Source organism: Crocuta crocuta, unplaced genomic scaffold (genome assembly GCF_008692635.1).
Source record: "Crocuta crocuta isolate KB4526 unplaced genomic scaffold, BGI_CrCroc_1.0 scaffold118, whole genome shotgun sequence".
Lineage (NCBI taxonomy): Eukaryota > Metazoa > Chordata > Mammalia > Carnivora > Hyaenidae > Crocuta > Crocuta crocuta.
In genome coordinates this window covers 16,648,800-16,673,233 of record NW_027551558.1, presented here as the reverse complement: position 1 = coordinate 16,673,233, position 24,434 = coordinate 16,648,800, and the positions used below count along the sequence as shown (strand labels likewise).

The following is a 24,434-nucleotide window of genomic DNA, read 5'->3' as shown; positions in this document are numbered from 1 at the left end:
ATTTTTGAGAGAGAGAGAGAAAGAGAACAAGAGAGGGGGAAGGGCAGAGAGGGGGTGGGGGGGGAGAGAGAGAGAGAGAGAGACTGAGAGAGAGAGGCAGGCAGAGGATCCCAAACAGGCTCCATGCTGACAGCAGAAAACCCTATGTGGGACTCAAATTCAAGAGCTGTGAGACCTTGACCTAAAGTCATTTAACTAACTGAGCCATCCAGGAACCCCAGAAGGTATATAATTTTTAAGTTCAGATGAACATTTGTAAATTTTGTCTGTCTATGAAATAATTTATAATTTAATATATAACATAAATTATTTGCCCCACTATCATGGTAAAGCAATCAAAAGAAAAGTAAGTCTTATTCTTAAATGTTATACATCTGCCCTCTTGTTGTGGTTTCATTGTGAATAACTGGCTACTATCCCAAGATGAGAAGTCCTGAAAATTGGACAGTTTCCAAGGTGTTTGTTAAACAAACAGGATACTGTGCTGAGAATACGAGTGGAATTGTCACATCTTCTTTTGGTGAGAAGTCCTGTCTTCCTTCCAGCTGTGTAAATATCCCATGCATTTATATCAGTTGGAGAATAAACTACATAAGACTCTTCTTATAATGGAAAGGATATCTGGTATTATTTGGGGAAGGCATCAATAAAATACTGATGGTCATGTAGGGTTGTATAGTTTTGGCTATAGTAAAGTTTTTAATATTCCACATAATGACTAGCATAATGGTAGGCATAAATTTTCAGGAGATACTTATTAAGTCAAGTTTGGAAAACTTTAGAGAGGAGTATGGGATCTATGAAATGTGCTGAAAAATATTTTTCCATATAACTTTAGATACTCTCTGTGGGACAAAAATATGGAAAATTATAATGTTTTTAAAAACAGTAATTTTTTCTCCACTATCGGAATATCAGTTGCATATATAATTTTAAACAGAGTATTATCGGTAATCCCACAAAATCATACATGTTAAGGAAAGATCCAGGGATGAAAGTCATTTAACAGTTTTCTTTTTATCATATGATGTTTTCTTTTTATCAGAATTCAAAGGGAGAAAGGACAACAGTGTATGAGGTAACTTGAGTGAAAATCAGAATGTCAACTAGACATGCTTCTTAAGTTGATATTTTTGAAGTCCTCACTTATTACTGTGTTCATCCATCCAGTCATTCATGCAACGGATATATTTTGATAACCTGTACTCAAAAACAGTCCTAAGTATATAGACATTATAGTAGTCAAATATTCATCCCAGCTCAATCCCAGAAGTTAGAAAGGAAAGAAACTAGATGTCCAGTGAGAAATTTTTAGCTGAATTCCTGTAGCCACTAATAGCATATTGTGCAGACATTAAAAACACTGATACAGATTATATAAATGTATATTGTTGCCATGAGAATATATTTGTGATGCTACCGAGTGAATAGGACAGGTTATGGAATAACATTTTAAAGTGTCTGTTGGTTTAAAAACAAATCTATACACAATATGCACATATCATATCGACTTACATTATATATTCTGTAGAAGGATATATTGCATACCAAAATGTTAATATTTGTTTTCGGTGAGTGAAATTACAAGTAATATTTTTCCGTATCTATTTTTTTCTGATTTTTTTAGAATGAACATATAATTTTGGAACATTAAAAAACATTTAAATGTGTATAGATCAGTATGGTACCATTAAGAAGATATATTATTGCTTTGTAATGGCCAACTCTTAGTCAAGAAAATGGTCTGGTTAGTTTGGCAAAATCATCAACATGCTGTGGTACACATTCGAATGACCCCAAGAGGAGACACTCTCTGTGCTTAGTTTTATTTATGTTTTAATCTGCAATTATTTACATTTTAGAAATAAGAATAGAGGGAATGCCTCATTGTTAAGCATTATTTTGAGTAAGGCAAAATATGCTCAACTAATTTATGATAGGACTTTTTAAAAAAAGAAGCATATTTATAAAGTGATGTGAGTTCAGGTAGTGTAATCATGGGCATTGCCTTTGGTTTTTATAAGGATAAGAGGGTTGAAATAACTTTGATAAATTCTGGAACCTTTCTTAGGTTTGGCAAAATAGGTCAGAAAAGGGCAGGAATATACTTAATGTGTGGACAGGATCATACTACTTTCAAGCTGTGTAATATTTTGAATGCATTGAGAAATTATTTTGCATTAACATTAACTATTTCTCATATTTCACCTAAACCCATATCATTTCCTGCATGCAGATATAAAAATGGAGATTATGTTCCTTTTTACTGGGGTGTGTGTGGTCTTTGTATACAGGCATATATTTAAGAAAAACAGTTTAAGAGGCACCTGGGTGGCTCAGTTAAGTGTTCAACTCTTGATTTCCCCTCAGGTCATGATCTCTTGGTTCATGAGATTGAGCCCTCCTGCTGTGAGCATGGAGAATGGAGCCTGCTCCGGTTCTCTTCCTCTCTCTCTCTGCCCCTCCCTTTCTTGTGCGCATGTGCGCACCCACTCTCTCAAGTAAATAAACATTAAAAAAAAACAATTTAACTGATTGACAAAAAAAAATATAATGCAAATTTTAGACATAATGTGCAAAATTATACATATTATTTTAATATATAGTGTAAAATATATTCATAATAAAATATGACTAGATAGATATTAAATGCTTTGCATGGTTTTATGAAACAGGAATTTTTCTTTTGTTATGGAAAACTGAACCAAATGGTCATCTCTGACCCCCAAATATGGCTATAATTACATTTGCAAAACACCAAGATGAAATAATGAACATGCTGTAAATACTCTCTCTCCTTTTTTTCCCTTTATTTTTATTTGTAGTATTTTTAAATGTTAATGAGGTATCCTCTTAGGATCAATGGACCAAGAAATACGGAGTTGGATGAATTACTATTTATGACACTAACTAAGCTTTGTTCACCCTTGTAAATTCTATTATGCTGTTTGGTTAATTAAAAAGTGCTAATTCTAAGAATATTAGGTTATGACTTGAAAATTTCAAATGACCTGTTAAACAATTAAATTCAACATGAGAAGTCATGTTTGACCTTTGATTAACATCCTTTTTAATTTCTACAAAGAGGTAATGGAATCATTGAATTCTTCTAGGCTATGTCTTAATTGTGAATCTCAGGCATATGTAGCAAAGCCTGCTCAGGCCATTCAGAATGTGATTTAATTGATTACACTGTGGTACACTCAAGTCTTCATCTTACTGAAATTGACACAGGGTCACATTACCTGATTACTGTGACCTTCTGACACTATAGAGATTGATTTCCATTTTTTTCTTTAAGAGTATCAGTATTAGTATGAATTTTCTCCAATACTATATTTTTTCTATTAGCATGAATATGAAAAAGTTGCTTTTCTAGTTTTAATTAAGAGATTTCAACTTTATATTTTTAAAACATGGAATTTTTCTTCATTTCATGTGTGTAAGTTGTATGTCTTCTTAATAAAAGGATGACATTTGAGCAGGGGGATAGTACAAGTGAAAAACACATGTCTAAAACACAAGTGAAAAAAAAAGTTGTGCATGACACAGCACTCTAAGGAAATGTAAGAAAACTGCTAAGATAACCCAGCATTGAACTTGTCAGTCATCCTTAAAGGAAAAACAAAAATTCAAGTGAATGGGTTCCAAACACATATTAAAAATTAGAGCCCCCTAGAGTTCTAAGAAAGTTTAAAACAAACAAAAACAAAAACACAAAATGATTTACTTAAGACACAGAGGCAAATTCAGACTCTTTATTGCACCTTTTGATTTTGCAAGACAAAAGGAAGACCTAAAACAAGTAGTCACAAAGTAAAATAATAAAATATATCTTTAAAAATTTTTTTAAATGTTTTATTTATTTCTTAGACAGAGAGAGACAGCATGAGCAGGGGAGGGTCAGAGAGAGAGGGAGACACAGAATATGAAATAGGCTCCACACTCTGAGCTAGCTGTCAGCACAGAGCCTGACACGGGGCTCAAACCCACGAGCCTTGGGATCATGACCTGAGCTGAAGTCGGATGCTTAACCGACTGAGCCACCTAGGTGCCCCAATAAAATGTGTCTTAAAAGAGAATTATGACGCATTAGGAGACTTTCTCAGAACACCTTTATCAGAACATAAAGGCGATACAGGCATCTTTAGGAGCAGTGCCAAACAAAGGGCCAAGATTATACATAGTTCTCTAGTCAAGGAATAACTCAGTTAAAAAAAAAATGTTTTTAGTAATTAAATGAGGTTCTTCCCACAGCAGCCCTAAACCATTGCTTAATCTAATGGGTCTCATTGCTTTTCTGATAATGAGCAATAACATGAAAATAAGAAAATAGCATGATCTCTTCTTCCCCTAGCACTGATACTGCTCCTTGTATACTTCCTTGTATAGCCCTTCCCATGTAATTTGTACCCTACAGTAACCGTTATTCCAAAGGGATGGAGCTCTCTGTTTAATAGTGTGGATCCCCCACGTCTGTGGAAAGTTAGGTCACATATGCATTCCCACACAAATCCATGGAGTCCTGAAGAGTTTTAAGAAGCAACATAGGGCCGAGCCAATAATTGTAGATTTCCACATAAATAGGATTTATCTCATCAGAAAATTTAAAAAAAGTGTAAAGATATTTTAGGAACAGAATATGAATAAGCTCAAAGGTAGAAGTGAACAAGGTATGGTTAGAGGTCTTAGAATTTCTGGTTGAATAGAGAATTGTTTTAAGGGAACAGTAGAATCATGGCTAAGTTGTGGAAGACCTTTGATTCCAGGTTGCATTTGCTTGGCTGGCCATAGAGGGTTGAAATGTGTGTGTGTGAGTGTGTGTGTGTGTGTGTGTGTGTGTGTGTGTACATGCAGTGATTTAACTTAAATCAGTGATTTTCAAACTGAAGCTTGCTTTGGATGAGCAGTTCTCAAACTTTGTGCCTCATGATCCCTTTAAATTCTTAAAAATTATTGAGAAGTCCACAGAGCTTTGTTTATATGGTTATATTTATTGCTATTGATTGTACTATAAATTAAAGCTGATAAAAATGTTAAACAAAAATATATAAGCATATCTTCCACTAGCTGTCAGAGTGATGACAGCCTCATATCATGTAGTTTCTAGAAAATTCTGTCATACACTCATTAGAGAATAAGAGTAATTAGGCATATGATGCTTTAGTTATGAAAAGAATGTTGACATCGTGGATCTCCTGAAGTCATCTTGGGTACACCACATGGTCCCTAGACCATGTTTTAGGAACTGCTACTTTGGAGGATCATGGAATTAATTCAGTGGCTTGTGATTAGTATTTGTGGTATGGAATTGGATATAATGAAACAGAATGAAAATGAATGGAGAATACGAATGCATTGTAGCTCTAAAGGATAAAATTTTTTGTGAATTAAATATGTGTGTCTCTACGTGATCATCTGTGTATTTTTCATAATGCAAATTATTTTCTTATTAGGAGTTTTAGTTTTAAAAATTTGAAAACCCTCTTTTAAAGTTACATTTATGATAGATTTATTCAGTATTAGGATGGAGGTTAGATCTTAGGTGGAAAAAAACCAGAGAGGTGGGGAGAATAGTTCCACAGCGATGACATGGAGGGACTGATTTAGAAAATGCCAAAAACGTGAACAGCCAACTCGTTCAAAAAGGAAGAACTCTTGGATGTGCGTGATGAGAATAAAAGCCCGAGTGCCTAGAGTGAAGCAAAAGCTCCACTATCAGACAATAAGATGGTCAGCAATTTTAGGTCAACTTTTCTTAAATATAGCTGTGTCTCATATTCTGACAAATATGTTATTCTTTGCAGTTCCTTTAGCACAAACCCTGACCTCTTTTCTTCATATCCTGCTGTGTAAGCTTGAAAAGCACAATCCCCAGGTACTGTTCTCTTTTTTGCCTTTCAAACCTAAAGATCTGTCAGGCATATATCTTATAGATGTGAGTGAATCATGGTCAAAATGAGAATAATATGGAATAGAGGCTCATTTCCTGTCCCTTGTCTGGCATTTTGTACAAAAAGTCCTTATTATTCACCACAACTTTTTTTGAAATAGTCAAACTGTATTCACATGATGAGTAAAAATGGCAGTGTGAATAGTCGAGTGATCTTCAGTTAGGGAGTTTTGCATGACATCACTACTCTTGGTTTAGATAACCTGGATCACTCTGAGTGGAGGGTACTGTTCAGACGGTTCTGTAATCTGCAAATCATCTCATGAATGATAGTATCTCTCTACACCAGAAGGATTATTTCATGAGTGGAAGGACCTCTTAGTTTATTCTTTCTCTACTCTCACATTGCATGCTGTCATTTTGAGTATACAGGGCTTAATTAATATATGATAATGTTCCATACGAATAACTAGAAAGCCCCAACATATTTTTCCCTTGCAACCCACAAATCGTGACTGAGATAAATGATAAAAAATATGAAGGTAACATTATAAAATTTCTGTGGTAAATAAAGATTTGGTTAAACCAAAATGTTCTCCCTGTTCAGAAATGAATAAAGATAATTGTTTCTTATGATGCCCCTAGGATATTTGGAGAACTTCAGAAGCCTTATAAATCACCAAAAACAGTACCATTGTTTATAATCATGGCTTAAGTGCAAATTCTTCTATACTTAAATTATTGTACTTCAGTAGTGAACTTAAATGTTGAATGAGGTGGTGGTTCAGCTCTACTTTGGGTCAGAATGCTGTTCTGTCTGTTTTTAGTATTGTCTTTAATGGGAACTCTAGGAACTGTTCAGAGTCGAACAGGCAAAATATTACAGGAGCTATAGAATCCTGGTATATGATTAGTTATTGAAGAAACAAGAAATGTTGACCTTAGAGAATATATTCCTAGAGTAGATGATAACTTTCTTCAAGTGTGAGAAGGATTGGGTTCTTAGTGGTTGTTTTTATCTGGGATTAAATTCAATTATCTTGAAGACAAATATAAAGTATTTGTAAGTAGTCCCTATTGCAGTAGGGACTGCAATTAAAAAACCAGTAGCCTTTACAAGACCAGCTTTCATCTTGAGAACTGTGCAGGATGGCTCATGTATATCTCTGCATCTCCTTGGACATTTGCTCTTGGAATATTTGCCACTCTTTTTGAGGGGGCCAGTCTGATTAATTTAGCTGATAATTATTATTGCAGAGTGCCACATCCCTGGCTACTTTTAGGGTTGTTACCCACCTTCTAGATGAAATGCCTTTGGATCAGATCCCTAACCTTTGTGTAATTTATAGTTAGATCTATGCTAAGGATCCCTGAGTTAGGGGGTTATGGTTAGTTACATTCTAATTGAAAGTTGAAGGAGATAATGCATAAAAGATACCGTCACCAAAGCACCTGGTATGGACTGCTATGTGGAAGAAGGTGAATCTCCAAAGGACAAGGCTCCCATGTGCAGTTGCACAGGTTGTGCACTACAGATGGACATCTAGTTGCAAAGGCAAATGGGGGATGATTTTAGCTATGAAGTAGTAGTCAGCTCATCAAGTCTTGCCTCCAAGGCTCTGTGTCTCTATGGAGGTGACTTATTTTCCAGTTTCACAAAGGTGACATTTAGATTGGTGGTGGCCATGGTGTAAAGGTAGATCCAAAGCACAATAAAGCATGTTTCAGGCCAACATAAAGCAACGGTATTGACAAGTTTATCTAATTAATCACTTATTTCTTTGTTCAGCAGCATAGCTATTTTGAGAAATTTTTAAAATACTGTTCTTTTCAAATGAAGCACATAAAAATATACACAAATTTTAATTCCAATTTAGGTTATTCACAAAATCCTTTTTAAGAATTCCTTGCAGAATTCCTTTTAAGAATTCTTTTAAGAAATCTGTTTCAAAAAATTATTATGAGCAGCATAAGTTATTAGAAAACGTTGCTTACAAATAAATGAGGATATTTGAGTCTCTGGCAGATCTTCTCTCTTACTGAAATCCCCAAACATGGAAGTGGGAATATCAGTATTTTCTTTGGGAAAATAAAAGGCACATAATTTCAATTGGTGGGTCTGTTCTATCAAACTGGTCAGGTGACAGGAACACTATCATTATAAGTTAAATAAGACAAACATAATTCTTCCATTAGTTAGTAATCCTAAAGTTAGTTAGTTACTATCTTGAGAAGGAACTTTTAATGAAAATATTTTATTTTTAAATGTTTGTTTATCCGGAGAGAGTGAGAGAGAGAGAGAGAGAGCGAGAGAGAGACCGAGAGAGCGCGCACACACACACAAGTGGGGGAGGGGCAGGAACTGAGAGACAGAATTCCAAGCAGGCTTTGCACTATTAGTGCAGAGCCCAACATAGGGCTCAAACTCACAAATGATGAGATCACGACCTGAACCAAAACCAAGAGTCAGATGCTTAACTGACAGAGCCACCCAGGTGCCCCTGAGAAAAACATCAATGTAGATCATTATGAGGATTCTAGACCCATTATCTTAAGTGTGTTTGTGTGTGTGTGTGTGTGTGTGTATAAATGTGTGTAAACAAGGTGAGAAATTAGATCAGAAAGGTACAACTCTCAGATAATTTGAAGGTCTATAAAAATATAAAGAGGAAAAATGGAGTGATTTTCAAAAAAATTATTCACTCCATAAAATAATTATTTTTAAAAACTTAGATATCTGAATCCTTGAATTTCATTCAGTTGATGATAACGTGCATTATGGCTATGTTATTCATTTACTCATTCCATAATTTAGTAGCTGTCTACTATGCATTAACATTGGAGGCAGATAACTGAGATTTAAAGCAGTCAATGCTGTTTTTCAGGAGTTTTCTTTTTTCTTTATGAGTAATAGAAAATTAGTTTTTTCAAGTATAATATAAAATTGAGATTTGTAGGTATACCCTGTTTTGTCAACACTAGTCTTGGTTTATAATCAATTTTTATTGTATAATAAAGCATTCCCCCAGAGTTGTGATTTTAAATAATTTATCCTGTATTAGGAGGAAATACTATTAATAGTGAAAAAAGCAAGCTCAGAAGAAACATTTTCTGGAAACAGATAATTTGGTTAAATTGTTCTTTTTAGACTCCTGGAATGGCTTAGATCATTAAAAGAGCTCTACTGTTGAATCAATAAATTGTATAGCAGAAACTTATATTATACCGTATGTTAACTGGATTTAACTAAAAACTTTTTATTTTTTAAAATTTTTTAATGTTTTCATTTATTTCTGAGAAAGAGAGAGAGAGAGTAAGCAGGGCAGGGTCAGAGAGAGTGGGAGATAAAGAATCTGAAGCAGGCTCCAGGCTCTGAGCTGGCAGTCAGCACAGAGCCTGATGCAGGGCTCAGACCCACAAGCTTTGAGATCATGACCTGAGCCGAAGTCAGATACTCAACCAACTGAGCCACCCAGGCACCCCAACTAAAAACTTTTTAAAATTACAAAAAGAGCTCCACTATATTCATAGCATAAAATTCAAAGATTAATAGCATGTTATGCAATGATAGTCCCATAACTTGATATAAATATGACAACCCTGAGTTACATTGTTTTCCTATCTGTAACAAGATAGTGAACTTTCACAATTTCATGATTTGTTTTCCTTCAATGATCTTAATGATTTTTTTCTGATGGTAATTTATTAACAATCAAGGTAGGAATTAAAAATATTTTTTTTTGTATAGAGTTCTTTAAATGTTTAGATTTTCTGAGTTCTTTTTACTGTTCATCTTCACAAAAATTAATTTTTATTATTGGTATTGATATGATTTTCTATGCCATGAAACCCCAATGTCTGTAGGAATCTCATTGGTTTCTATGTGGGATGCCAGATGACTGGATTTTATTGAATAATGTCCTCATAATATTGAATATAGGGCTGCAAATTTTCAGTACTAAGCTTTGATCCATATATGATTATTAAATAAAGATTTGCCATAGTAGTCTTAAAGTTAGATGTATGTACAAATTAAAAAAATGCTTTTACGTTCTGAGTGTTTTCTGACACTCATGAAACAACTTCTTCAAATGTGTAAATCATTTGTTAATTTCCAAATAATACTGTATTTTATGCTCAAAACTGTCTATTGCTAGTACAGTTCTCTCCTGAAAGATACTACTACCTGCTAAGAACCACTGATTAATTACTGCCATAAATAATAGCTGAGTAAATTCATTAAGAGAGTTTATAATTATTTAAAGTCAACCTCTTCTAATGGGAAAATGTAGAAGCGGAAAAAAGTAGTAAGATTTCTTCTCTTTTAGGTCTCATATCTTTGGGGTAGAAAAATCAATAAGTTACTATAATATTAATTAATGATATGTGCTCTGAAGAACATTAGAACTGTATCTATGAGTGACTGGGTGAGGACTTGTAATGGGTGGTCTAGCAAGATTGCGATGAGAATGTGATCATTGAAAGCAAGTAAAAGCCTGTGCAGTTCAGGAAGAAGAGCATTTCAGCAGAGTGTATATGCAGTGCAGAATTGGGCAGGGCTAAGGGGATTTGGCTTCACGGTAGTTTCTTCTTTCCTTTTTGATGAGAACACAAACTCTATTTCTGAATGTTGATGTGAACGATCTAGTAAAAAGGAAGAATTTGTGATTCCAATGAACAGTTTTATCTTCTCAGAGAATATCACTGAGTCAGAGTAAGAAGATGGGATCCAGATAACTACCTGAGACGTTAGCCTTGACCTCTGGCAGATGAAAAACAAATTTACCCACACTAGCAGGAGGGAATGTAGAGAGCATGGGGTGCAGAGGTAGGTGGGCCGATAGAGTTGGTTGTCAGAAGATAAGACACCTCCATTTTCTCAGTGATAAATGGTTCAGATTGAGTGAGTGGACTGTGTACAGGACATTTAAGAATAGTGGAAAAAATGAGTAAAAAAACATTGGTATCGCCACTTGAGTATATCAATTAAAAAATGAATCCTTGCAGGAGTTCTATAAATTTTGAAATGTGGATGATACTCTGTTGACTGTATCACATACCGGAATGAAAAGAAGATGCACAGAGACTGTTGTGCAGGAGTCAAAGAGAATGGTAGGGCCAGAGTTTTTGAGAAATTTTGCTACCATTCTTGCCATAATTTCTTGTTCACTTATTCAGAAGAATTTATTAGTAGTATTAGTATTATTTTAATTTTAAATCTCTAACCTAATCCCTCATTTTAGAACTACTCAGTTTCCTAAATTAGGAAGTTGTCCCCCAGGGAGTATCTTAATTATTTCATTGAGAGGTGTAATCATTACTCATGAGCTCCATGCATTGCTATTATCACCATGCTAAGTTTAGCCTTTGATATTTTCATCCCATAATTTTAGCCTACTGCGAGATAAATGAGCAGAAAAACCAACTGCAATAATATGGGCTCCTCAAATTTCAAAAGCTAGAAAATACCTTAGAAATAATGCAAGTTATCTCCTTTTGCCAAAGAGGAAACAAGTTCTGAGAGTGAAATGACTTACCCAACATCAACCCCTTTTACTGTAGTACTGGGAGGAGAGTGAGGCTTCTCCATCCTAGCCCCTCACATTCTTTTACCATTTAGCACTTACTGTAGTGTAAAATATTCTTTGTTTAAAATCATAACAACTCTATAAGTGAAAATTTCCTTTCTGCCTTTTGGGCTCTTCATGATTAGTGGACCTCCTCCAGTTTTCCAGAACATCAGCAGTAGATATGCTCCTTTAAAAAAGTTGGCTACTACCAGATTTTTAAATAAGAAATATTGGGAATTTACCTGGACATTGTGCAGGATGGATTTAAGAAGCTAAAAGTGACTGCAGCATTCAGGTTAAATGATAGATTTAATTAGATTTTCTGAAAGGAAGATGTTAGAAAATACACATAACGATTGGAAATCACTTTGGATGTGTCTGTGTTAAATATAAGTGTCAAATGTCAATGGTCTGCATACATTTGTATTTTTTTTAATGTTTTTTATTTATTTTTGAGAGAGAGACAGAGTGTGGAAGAGGGGCAGAGAGAGAGAGAGGAAGACACAGAATCTGAAGCAGGCTCCAGGCTCTGAGTTGTTACCACAGAGCCCGACACAAGCCTTGAACTCATGACCCGTGAGGTCATGACCTGAGCTGAAGTCAGACACTCAACTGACTGAGCTACCCAGGTGCCCCTGTCTTGTTTTGTTTAATTTTTTTTAATGTTTATTTATTTTTGAGAGAGAGAGTCAGAGCATGAGTGGGAGAAGGACAGAGAAAGAGGGAGATACAGAATCTAAAGCAGGCTCCAGGCTCCAAGCTCCCAGCACAGACTTGAGGCTTGAACTCACAGGCTGTGAGACCTATCACCTGAGCTGAAGTCGAATGCTTAATTGACTGTGTCTTTTTTTTTTTTTAATGTTTATTTATTTTTGAGAGAGAGAGAGACAGAATATGAGCAGGGGAGGGGCAGCGAGAGAAGGGGACAGAGGATCCAAAATGGGCTCCATGCTGACAGCAGAGAGACTTAAGCAGGACTTGAACTCAAGACCGTGAAATCATGACCTGAGCTGGAGTCAGAGGCTTAACCGGCTGAGCTACCCAAGCGCCCCAAATCTATATTGTCTTTTAAGTTCAAGTGTATGTGCCTTATCTTTGTTATCTGATATCTAAGTTATGTATCTGGATAATAAAAGGCCAGAACCTAATGTGGGATTCAAATGGAGGAGAAATTTTGAAAATATATATTGAAATATACTGATTTATTTATTTAAAACATTTTTTATTATTTAAAACAATAAATTGGAGGATGGCATCTTTAACAGCTTTTTCTTAGTTATTGACAGTTTGATTTGTTTTAATGCTAAGTGTCATAACAGATGATTTTACCAAAGTAAAACTTACAGTGTGAATGTATCCAAAAGAGCTATAGCTAATCCAGTTATATGATTTATGAAGAGGTGTCATCCTATTAAACCAAAATATCATATTATTCACTTTTTAAACAGCAAGAGTTTGGTTTATAATGTGCATAACAGTTACAGAATAATTTCCAAGGATATCAAAGTAGATTTCCCCTATCCATTAATTTCCATTACTGCCTGTTCATTTCTACCCACTGGCAGCCAGTCTACTCATGCAGCATTTGCCTCACATTTTCTATTAACTCATGTTTAGCAAATCCCACTCTCAACCTTATCAAATGATAGGCACTAAATTTTTGGCAGTCACATTAAAATAGAGTTTCTAATTGGGAAGAAGTAACATAATAGGTAGCATAGAATGCCTTTCTAATATAATGCCCATTACGGCATCTGCATTTGGAAGAGAGTTGAAGATTGTGCACTTTTCCAGAGAAGATGTAACCTTTTCCTCATCATGCCTAATAAATGCCCAGGAGAAACCAAATAATAAGGCCCTCCATTATTGTCAGGGGGAAACTAAAGGAACAGGCTAGACCTACAGGCTACAGGAATGCTATTAATTGTAGATGCTATTCATTGGTATTTTTTTTTTTAAATCTCTATTGGGATTGGGGGAAAAACTGATGTGGCGCCTTGTAGAAGATTTAATTGGCTTGTAGGCAGCTCTGTTAAGAATTTCCAGCTCTGACATTTTGTAACAGCAAAGGATCATATATACACGTTACTCTCTTTCCTATGAATATATTGCACACATGTTTTACAGATTCATGAACGTGAAATGCAGCATTACTTTTTAAAAAATACTGAATGAGAAGTGTTCAAAATAGCTGGGGGAAAATTTATAAAGAAAACACATCAGGGGAGTTTTCTTACCTATTGAGAAAAAACATACAAAAGCTGATGTTGCTGCAATGTGTCTCTTTAATTGTGAAAGTGTCTATGTTTTACTAGAAGATGTGACTTTGAAGAATTGAAAGACAAAATTCTGTGGGAGATAAGACAATATATATGAAAAAGTAGTGGTAGGCCTTTCACTGATCTTATATAAAAGTTCTATATAAATATATAAAACTGAAACTTTGTGTGCATAAAAAGCCTAAAACTGGCATGAACACTGAGGTCCATTTTTATTAGAAAATTTAATTCTTAATAACATGTTAAGGTTTTCCTTAAAAAGATCTTTTATTTGTTTCCTTTAGCTACCTTACTGCATTCATCCAGGTGTTAAATTTATTATGATCTACTAATTTCTTGTCAGCATTGAAAGCCATGGGTTTTATGTAGCCAGATATCTGAGTTGGCATCAAAAAATCTTTATAAAAGATTTTATAAGGTTTACAAAATCATGGGAAAACAAAAATTAAATTAGTCAAGCAAAAATAAATGTAATCTCGACCATTGGATAATCTAGACCACTGTATAATTTTGATATATTTAAGTTTTAATAATGTAAGACAGTTAAAAACATCAGTTTGAAATTTATCATTATCGAAATGTAGTTGAATGGTTATTATTCACGATGTTTTCAAAGAATTTTCTCTGCCAGGTCTCAAAGCAGAGGCCTGTATCAATGATCAGTAAACATGATAATCTCTGTTTTACGACAGTGTATTACTTTTCACAGTATTTACATAGCTAATATTTTCCATTCATATAGCCCTAAGAACTGTACTCTTTCAGTGAAGTAAAACAAGTTTGTGTTCAAGAACTTGAAATATCCTTAAGATAAAAATTATTTTAGATAGTTATATATTGCATATGTATATAAGTATACATAGATATCATACATTTGGACACATGTATGCATATATATATTGTGCACATAAACACATATGAGCATATATATATGTATCTCTGTATAAATTGTGCTATATTAAGATATTTCATAATTTTTTTAAAGAATAGAATGACTATGAAAGTTATATAGTTCTCTACCTTACCTGACTTCATAATGGACTCTTAGTTATTTAATGAGAAGTACATTTAATATGTACTCAGCTCTTAAAAATAAAATTTAAAACTGGAAATTATATATTTATTATTTCTTTCTTAAGATATAGTTCCCCTGGCTAACAATATGTTATATATTTTCCATCTTTAATTCCCATAAGTTAAAAAGATAATTGAGCTTTCATAGAAGCATCAATAGGAACTGTTCTTGGGAGTGACTTAATGGAAATGGAATCTGACCAGATTTAATATCTGATTATATAACAATATTTTTTATGTGAGAATGTACCTTAAGTTAAAAAATCTGCCTGTAATAAAGCATTTATGAATATCTGCCAAATGATAATCTCTAAAGAAAATTAGATATAAATGAAAAGTTGTCCTCAAAATCATGTGAAATGAATGATCTCTGTTTTTTGTTTTGTTTTTAAAAATCACGGTAACTTCTTTTACAAAATGTAAAATCCTTTTGGAGACAAAGTTTCTTATCATAATTATTTCATAAATTTGGATATTTGTAAATCACATTTTGGTAATAAAAATTTTAAAAAGGACACATTTGAGTAAAATAAAAAAGTTGTATTCTTTAACTGAAAAACTATACTAATTTTTGTGTTCTCCATCTTCAAGGAGAGAAGGGACAGAATGCATATTCTTTGTGCTACAGCAGACTCACAAAAAACACTGGGAACTATATTATTGATTTAGTGGTTATCTGAAACATATGGATTCATCTGAAAAGTAGCCATGACTTTCCCACTGCTTAAAATAAAATATTGCATGACTCTTATTCTAAACATGGGACTTGGAATGGCAGAAAATTTGAAATGATTAATAACAAAAATTTTTCCTTTGCACGGTCTGAACATTCTACCGACTGGACATTTTCAACTGTATTAATAATTCAGATGACAAGGATTTTTGTAATGATTTTTGACTAAATACCATGACAGGATTTTAATACTTTTCATTCCCAATTCTTCTGCATAGTAGGCAAAAAGTTAAATGCTGATTAGGATATTATTCTATTTTTCATCAAGAGAAAGACAATGACATACAGTTAGTCCAGTATTATTTGAGTTCAAATTAAACTGGACTGATGCCTGGTGCAAGGATATCATAATTCATTAAACAAATATGTATTGTTAACTATTTGCAAGGTACTGTGTATGGTGAACAAAAGAGTCCCTTGCTTGCAGAGCTCTTCAAGAAATAGAAGAAAGTGATTTATTGAAGCACTGACTTTCCTTGAAAAGACCTAATTCTTCATTACCAGATTAGAGGTGTGTGCTTAACAGTAAGGCCCCCATCAGTCAGTATCTTTGCTACTTTATATATTTGAGAAGAAAAAAAAATCATGTCTTACCTTCTCAGACATGATGTGAATGTGTGTGTCTTCCATTTTGGCACGCTGGCAGCATCCCTGTTAATAATAATCACTGAAGAATTCCCTGCATCACATGTCTGTAAGCACATAGCTCAAACCTCTATAACTTGTGAGATAAATTCATCAATTAAGGAAAATTAATTCCTTCTTTGGAGGAAAGGTAATAAATGGGAAGTAGTTTGTAATAAAGATGTATTAGAGGAATTACATTACATTTTTCTTTTTCCCACTTGTCTATTGTAGGATGTGTTCAGGAGAGGAAAGGAAGGAAAAGAGGAAGGCAGGAAGGAGGGAGGGAGGGCAGAAGGAAGGAAAGGGAAGGAAAAGGTAAAGGAAGAATGGCAGAAACAGAGAAGGATGGCAGACAGGCAAGAAGGAAGATAGGAAGCAAGAAGATAGCTTTTCTCCTTCAAATAGGCCAGCACTGGTTCATTGTTTCTTTAATATCAGAGTAATCTTAATGGACAATAGCATCCCAGCAGCTGTGGTGAAAAATAAATTGACAGATTAATGAGGTAATTTCTAGTCAGATTAAAGAACGAAAAGGGGAATCTGCATTTGTGGTATATGCCACAGTCAATTTCGTATACAATTGAGGCTACACACTTTATATGTTTAATGTGAAGGGAATAGAATTTCTTCTAGAAATTCATATAACCCATATTAGGGAAACATTCTGTAAATGCAGATAGCAGGATTAAGCCTTCTTTGTACATTTGTGATAATCTTGGCTGTGTTTTCCCTCCTCCTCATGTCTTCTGTAAGGCTGAGTATCTGATCACATTCAACACTTGCTGGCTGACTGATAACGAGCAAAACCTTAGGAAGTCTTGATCTGTGGTTTGGAAAATTGAGATCATCTGGGGGCAAAATTGTACCATACTAACTGGTACACTTGATTTCTCAGTAAGCCTGAAATTGTTTTTATAATCAGCATTTACGGTAACTTGAAAAAAATACTGAAGGGGCGACTGGTGGCTCAGTTGGTTGGGTGGCCGATTTTGCCTCAGGTCATGATCTCACAGTTCCTGGGTTCGAGTTGGGCTCTTTACTGACAGCCAGCTCAGAGCCTGGAGCCTGTTTCAGATTCTGTGCTTCCCTCTCTCTCTGATCCTCCCCTGCTCACCCTGGCTCGCTCGCTCGCTCTCTCTCTCTCTCTCTCTCTCTCTCAGAAATAAATAAAACATTAAAAAATAATTAAAAATAAAAGAAAAAAATACTGAAGACAACATTTACAGTAGAAATACAATTTCTGAGGCAAAACCAGTGATTAAGTCATCATCAGCATAAAAAACCAGACATAAGACAGTAAGATCTGGTAAAAAATAGGAAGCTTGCATTGAGGGTCCTAGGTCTTGAACACAATTACTCTGGGAAATAAAAGGAGGCAAGCATAAGCTTTCTTGTGCTTGTGAGTATAGGGAGTAGACTTAAAAACTTAGAAGCTGTGATGTGTGGAGACCACATTGAAATTTCCATGGTGTGTACTGAAAGATTCTCCATCATTGGATGGTTCTGGTGTTGTAAATTACCAGCCTAGAGCTCACCTAGCAACTACTAAAAAAGAAACAGTGGCCTCAGGGGACACTCAGGAAGATAATCAGAATTTTAATTGGAAGGCAGATCTGAAAAACAGTGATAGAGGGAATTACAAGTGGAAGGGAGATGAGCCTTTTGTTCATATTAACAACTGTACCTCCCAGTTATGGAATGGAACAGAGATTTAGGATACATCTGTATGCCATTTGTTATTTTATATAAGTATGAGAAACTTTCAATGTAAGTGAAGTGAGAGTATTTTGTTAACCTGGGAGCTAGCCATTAGTACTTTCAGAATCACTTCATATGCTAAAAAGGTACTTTAAAGGCAAATGCCAACTTGTTTTAAATATCCTTTAGATTTTTTACATTGCCTTTAGTTTCTTTCAGTTTAATTTCTATTTTATTTTAACCAGCCAGGCTACTCTAGAAATTGTCTTCAACTGTGGTTGATAACTTATAGAAAATCTTGTAAATTTTCAAAAATGCAGGATATACAGGAATAAACCCTGTTTCCCAGAAGATATGCTAGTCTCTATGTATATATGATGATCTTTTGCTTCTGAGGTAAAGATTAATAAAAATCTCCTTTACTTGCCCTGACTCAACACCACAAATGCTAAGAGAATGGATCACTATTCTGGGCCATTTATCTTTCAAGTAGATACCACACTTAGTGACTGAATTATTGGCCAAAAGTGTGTGTATGTGTGGTCTGATGTTACATAGACTCTCTCCAGATGGTATAGATGAATCCTAGTTGATCATATTTTATCCTTTCTTTTTATCTTTCTAGAACTTAAATATTCCTTATAGGTGTATGTATATAAAGTGTATGTGTGTTTTGCGGAACCTGGGTGGCTCAGTTGGTTAAACATCCGACTTCAGCTCAGGTCATGCTATCACAGTTTGTGAGTCCGAGCCTACGTCAGGCTCTGTGCTGACACTTAGCTCAGAGCCTGGAGCCTATCTTTGGATTCTCTGGTTCCTTCTCTCTCTGGCCCTCCCCTGCTCACACTGTCGATCTGTGTCTCTCAAAAGTAAATAAAAAAAACATAAAAATTAAAAAAAAATAAAATAAAGTGTGTGTGTTTTTTTTCAACATCCCATCTCTTTTCTATGAAACCAGTAAACATATGAATTAGATCAGCTATAGCCTTGAGTAGTATGGAAGAGTTATTTAAAACAAGGTATGAGTCGATCTTACATATAACTCTCTTTTTTTGTAGTGGTTTAAGTATTTGTTCCTTAAAAGTGTTGTTCAGGAATCAGAAGCATCAGCAACACCTGAGATTTTATGAAACATGTAGTATCCTAGGTCCAATCCACACCTACTGAGAAATAGTTTATATTTTAACAAGATACAAATATTGAAATCTACTTTTACATTAAAATCTGCTTATTAGTTTGAGAAGCTGTGAACTTCAGTTACTAGCCAAAATCAAGAGTTAAAAAAATATACGTTAAAAAAGTACCAGTTAAAGTAGTATTGAGGAATACATAGGCAAGAAAGATAAACAGAGTCCAGGTGAGGCCTTGGAATTTGACACAAATTTTAAAGATAAGTGAGAAATCATGACAATTCTTAAATGTGTAGATGAAGGAAGGAACAAGTTTGCTTGTTTGGCAGGAGTGTTGTGAGTTCTGTTATTTTGAAAAACCAACACAGACTGGAATCATGGAGACATTGTAAAGGAAAAACATCCCATCCTAAGGAAGTGATTTTTGTATGGAAATAAGAGTAATTATGACACTGTATTCACTTCTGACTTAATATCTACAGAAAGACTATTAGCAACTAGGGAATTGTATTTAATCGGAACAAGTCTATTGTATATGTTGGTTTTTGCCTCACCTATCAGGCAAGAAGAGGTTCTTCATGGCATGACTTCTAGCTAAAGAGCTGAGCCAAGTTATATCCTTTGTGCATAACATGGTGTTAAACTCAAACTCAAGCTCTGTTATGTGACTTAGAAAAGTTGTTTATTCTCTCTTAGCCTTGCCTGCCTTTTTTTATTAATTGGGAGGGATAGGGAGGACATAGTTTTACAGTCTAGAATTATTGTAATATTTCAGTTAAACAGTGTATGTAGATCAATTGGCATAGATTAAACATACAATTGATGATAATTATTATTTATTAAAAATATTGTACAGCAGAATCCCCTGTGTATGTTTGGAATACATTCTGTCAAATAGTAACAGTTGAAAATTTAACAGAAACGTTATTTGTATTTTGTCTGGGGTTTCTTTGGTCAAAAAAAAACCCCACATTATTTTAAAGGAATATAGTTTTATTCACCAAGTTTCAAAAATTGTGCTTCATTTATCATGTTATTATAAAAAGGAAAATAATAAATAAATGTAATAAAAACATTATAATGGCCAAATGGGATTCTTTTTTATCATTAAAAAAAGATATCCTTGAAAAGCACTTTCTCTTCACAATATTATAGTGATTTGCTATATCTAATCAAATTTCTACTCTGTTTTAGCTTAATATAAAGTTGGAAAGGTGTCTAGAGAGACAATATAGAGAAAAGGAAAATTTATTAGTGGTGAACATTTTGAAACCACTATGTACTGGTTCTGTCCTAAGAATGTTTGTGTAACATATTGAATCCATACACTTCTTTGCATGTCATTTCTGTTGTGGTGTCTAGAAAAGAACTTGGAGTCTAGAACTGAGTTCTCATCCTTAGTGGACTGCTCTTTCATGGTTCAGTGTTCTCATATGTAGAAGGGCCATTATGATACACACTTGAGCCACTTCACCGGACTACTGAGGAAACAAATCTAATGATATGAAGTATTAGTTATAGGTCTCCCAATAGACATATAATTTATGAAGGCCATATCTTTATATCAGCATATCTATAAATACTGAGCATTCATAAGGTACTTGCTCATTTGTCCCATATGTTATCTAATCTTTATAAAAGCTTTTGTTAGCTATGCATTACTCACCTGAGAACAATAACAGTGGGACTGATTTAAGGATTAAAAGCTCTGTGTTTATATTATATTACTTTTATATTATTATTTTTGATTTCTAAGACATAAATTAATATGTATAAACTCAGTAGGGAATGGTAATTTTCTTGGAAGTACGTGCTTGCGGTTTTGCTTTGTGTTTGCTCTTGTTTCTATTGTTTTGGTTAAACATCTAAATCTAGCCTGCTAGCATACTGGAAATTACATTTGCAAGAGATAGAATCTGTTTTATATTCTTAAATTATGTTTAAGCATCAAGTATTCCATTCTGAAAAGAAATCTTTACAAAGTTATCTACAAATATATGTTTTGCTAATTTTAAAAAATATTTGGCTGTGTTTTTAAATGCATAACATTTTCAGAATGTGACTGCTGGGCATAGGAAGAGCTAACTCGCTCAAAAAGTCTTGGATTTACAAAACTGGATTGTAGGGACAGCAAACATAAATAAAAAGGAACCTGCCTTGTTGTGAATCAGCATGAAGTGTTTTGGAAATAAGTTTCTACCATTCTTAATGATCATAGTCATGGTATACTATATTAAAAAAATACTTCATTATTTCATACTGCCATTTTTTCGTACTGCCGTTTTTCTGTTTATCTTTAGAATTTAAACACCAGTATTTATTCTCCCTATTAAATAAGCAGTCTAAGAGTGTCATAACCGTAATCTCCCTTCAGTTCATTCATTTGACCTGGTACATGGGTTATGCATACTTGTGACCAACATGATATTAAGTGCCTGTTTCTCTGAAGAATAATATCTTGTGTGTCACATTAGGGCAGGACTTTATTTCTTGGGTCTGCACCAACATCATGACTTTCAAAACAGAAATAAAATAATACATTTTTCCCTATTATAACATAGTTAAAAAAAATAGCTGAATTTGAGACTAAGATGGAATGATCCATATGTAATCATCAAAACAATCATTCCTCTGTCAGTTTAAAAGACTAAAAAGGTGAGCCTGGGTGTCTCAGTCAGTTAAGCACCCCACTCTTGGTTTCAGCTCAGGTCTTGAACTTACGGTTCATAGGTTCAAGCCCTGCATTGGATTCTGCAGTGACTGTGCAGAGCCTTCTTGGAATTCTCTCTCTCTCTCTCTCTCTCTCTCTCTCTGTCTCTCTCTCTCCCCCCCCTCCCCCCCCTCTCTTGGCCTCTCTCTTGCATTCACTGTCTCTATCTCTCTCACAATAAATAAACTTAAAAAAAGACTAAAAGCACTTTGTTTAACCCTGACTTTTTAAGTACCTGATGAAAGAAGTGAAACCAGGATGTCAGTATATGTCTTTGGAGAGTAAATAGAATACTTAATTTTTTTTAAAAAATAAACTGTCTTAAACAGTCTTCTGATATTGGATACTATCCTAATGCAAGGAGAGGGCCGCAGTATACTTGTATTTTGCATCTAGGTCTATATCAGGAGACTCTTAGGGCTATTAGGATAACCCAGGTTCATGTCTTAGATGCTACAGATTAATCTTGAAAGTGAGCAAAGTGTAGAAGTTCTGAGACTCTTCTGGTCCTTCCATATATGGCATATACTTCCTGCTTTTCAGATTTCAATATTTGTGCCCTTTTGCACACTAACTTCACTGGCTTTTGGGGTTCTTCCCAATATTTATTTTCTGCAGTTCTTCTTTTTAAGAGTTGATTATTTTCTTCAAAACAAGACTTTAAATTGCATATAAATGCTGAGTACATTCTCATGGTATTTATCCCAAGAAGAGATGACTTCAAAAGTCAGACTGATAATTAGAAAAGAAAGAGGAAGGAAAGAGGACAGAGGAAAGAAGAGGGAAAGAAAGGGAAGGAGAGTAGGAGCAAGTTTGGAAAAAAGAACATCTTTTAAAGGGCTCTGACTACATCTGATATGAAAAATTAGTGCCTTATGAAAGGGGGATCTGATGTTCTCTTTTGGGCTAATTTTATTTATGGAAACAAATTCTTGACACTTAACTGTTTATTTCTCATCTGTAAAATAAGGGAGTAGTAACATAGGTTGTATCCACTTAGGAGTTTTCTATGTGAGTCACTTTCTGAGAGTGATATTAGATTGGTTAATATTCTTAATATTAAAATCTACCAGAAAGGGTATTTGTTACCATTTAAGAAAACGTAGACCGATATAAAAAATTTATTTGGGGAACAAGGAGTCAAAGAAACAGCTGCCTTAGGGTTATTTTATTTTAATTTTTTTATGCTTTCAACAGTGGAGAAGTTTTACGTGTAAGAAAATGGTTCTGGAAGCAATCGAGAACCATAAGTATTTTTTTAAAAAAAATTTCCATGTAATTAGATATGTGATTTTGGGTAATTTAATTTCTACAGGCCTCAAGTTTCCATTTGCTAAAACAGGATGTTAGCATGAACTGTAAGGCAATGTTACTTCCAGTTTTAAATACCATGCTTCTTGAAAATAATCAAGTGATACATGTGATAAAATCAGTAATGCATGTATGTATATGTGCACATGCATGTATGACTTCTTAAATTGAGATATAATTTGCATACCATAAAATGCACTTCTAAAGGGAATAGTTCAGTGGATTTCAGCATATTCTTATGAGTGTGAAACCATCACTACTGTCTAATTTCAAAAATAAAATAAAAATCAAATCAAATCAAATCATCATTCAAAAAGAAACCCCACACANAAAGCTCTTAGAAACCATTAATTTACTTTCTCACTATATGAATTTGCCTAGCTAGGACTTTTAATACAATGAAATCATACAATATGTGGATCTTTGTCTGGCTTCATTCACTTAACATAATGTCTTAAAGTTCTAGCATCTATTAAGTGCTTTATTATTTATTTTAGTATCTGAATAATATTCGGCTGTATGAATGTACTATATTTTGTTTATTCATCAAGTTGCCAGATATTTTGGAGGTTTCCACATTTTGGTGGTTATGAATAAAGCTGCTATGAACATTCTGGAACCAATTTTTGTGTAAATGTATGTTTTTGGTATTTGAGCACATACCTAAATGTGGAATTATTGGGTCATACATAACTCTATNAATATATATATATATATATATATATATATATATATATATATATAGCTGCATAATTTTATCTATCTGTCATCTATGAACTCTATTATCTGTGTATTTTGAGAACCTGACAGATTAGTTTTCAAAGAAGCTGTACCATTTTACCTTCTAATCAGTAATTTATGAGGGCTATCATTTCTCTCCAAATTGTTACCAACACTTGTTATTGTCTGCCTTTTTTATTATACTGCTATTAAAGTTAGATAAAGCAATTCAAATAAAACAACTGATCAAAATTTTTACAAATGCAGATGCAAAAATTCAAAATTAAATTAGACAAACATTATCCAACAATATATAAAAATGATACTACATGATCACTAACCAGAGTTTAGCATGCAATGTTGGTTTAACATTAGGAAATAAATTGCTGCAGTTCACCGTATTAGTAAACTGAAAAAGAAAAAAAAGTACATGAAACCATATGATCATTTCATGATTAAAAAAAGAAGCATTTTCCATTGATGGTTTAAGCAGTTAACCAAACTAAAAAAACAGCAGCAATAAAAACAAACAAAACTCCAAGTCAAAAAAGGCAAATGAAAAAAATTAGTGGCAAGCTAAGAATAGAAGGGAATATATTCAACTTCATAAAGAGAATTTATAGAAATGCCACAGCTGAGATCATAGTCTCCCCTAAGATCAGGAACTAGACAAGGATGCTCACTTTTTT

The 24,434-nt window shown here is 34.0% G+C and overlaps 1 protein-coding gene across 6 annotated transcripts in view; it reads left to right on the top strand.

Annotated features, from left to right (window-relative positions):
• NRXN1 (neurexin 1) overlaps positions 1 to 24,434 on the top strand; it is a 1,134,059-nt gene that overhangs the window by 45,574 nt on the left and 1,064,051 nt on the right. Inside the window, exons 5-6 of one of the 6 annotated variants that reach the window (XM_077749166.1) lie at positions 3,888 to 3,902; positions 16,059 to 16,089. The exons of the other annotated variants lie outside the window; for them this stretch is intronic. Coding sequence (XP_077605292.1) covers positions 3,888 to 3,902; positions 16,059 to 16,089 — 46 coding nt within the window. The remainder of the gene's footprint in view (positions 1 to 3,887; positions 3,903 to 16,058; positions 16,090 to 24,434) is intronic. 6 annotated transcript variants of the gene reach the window in all.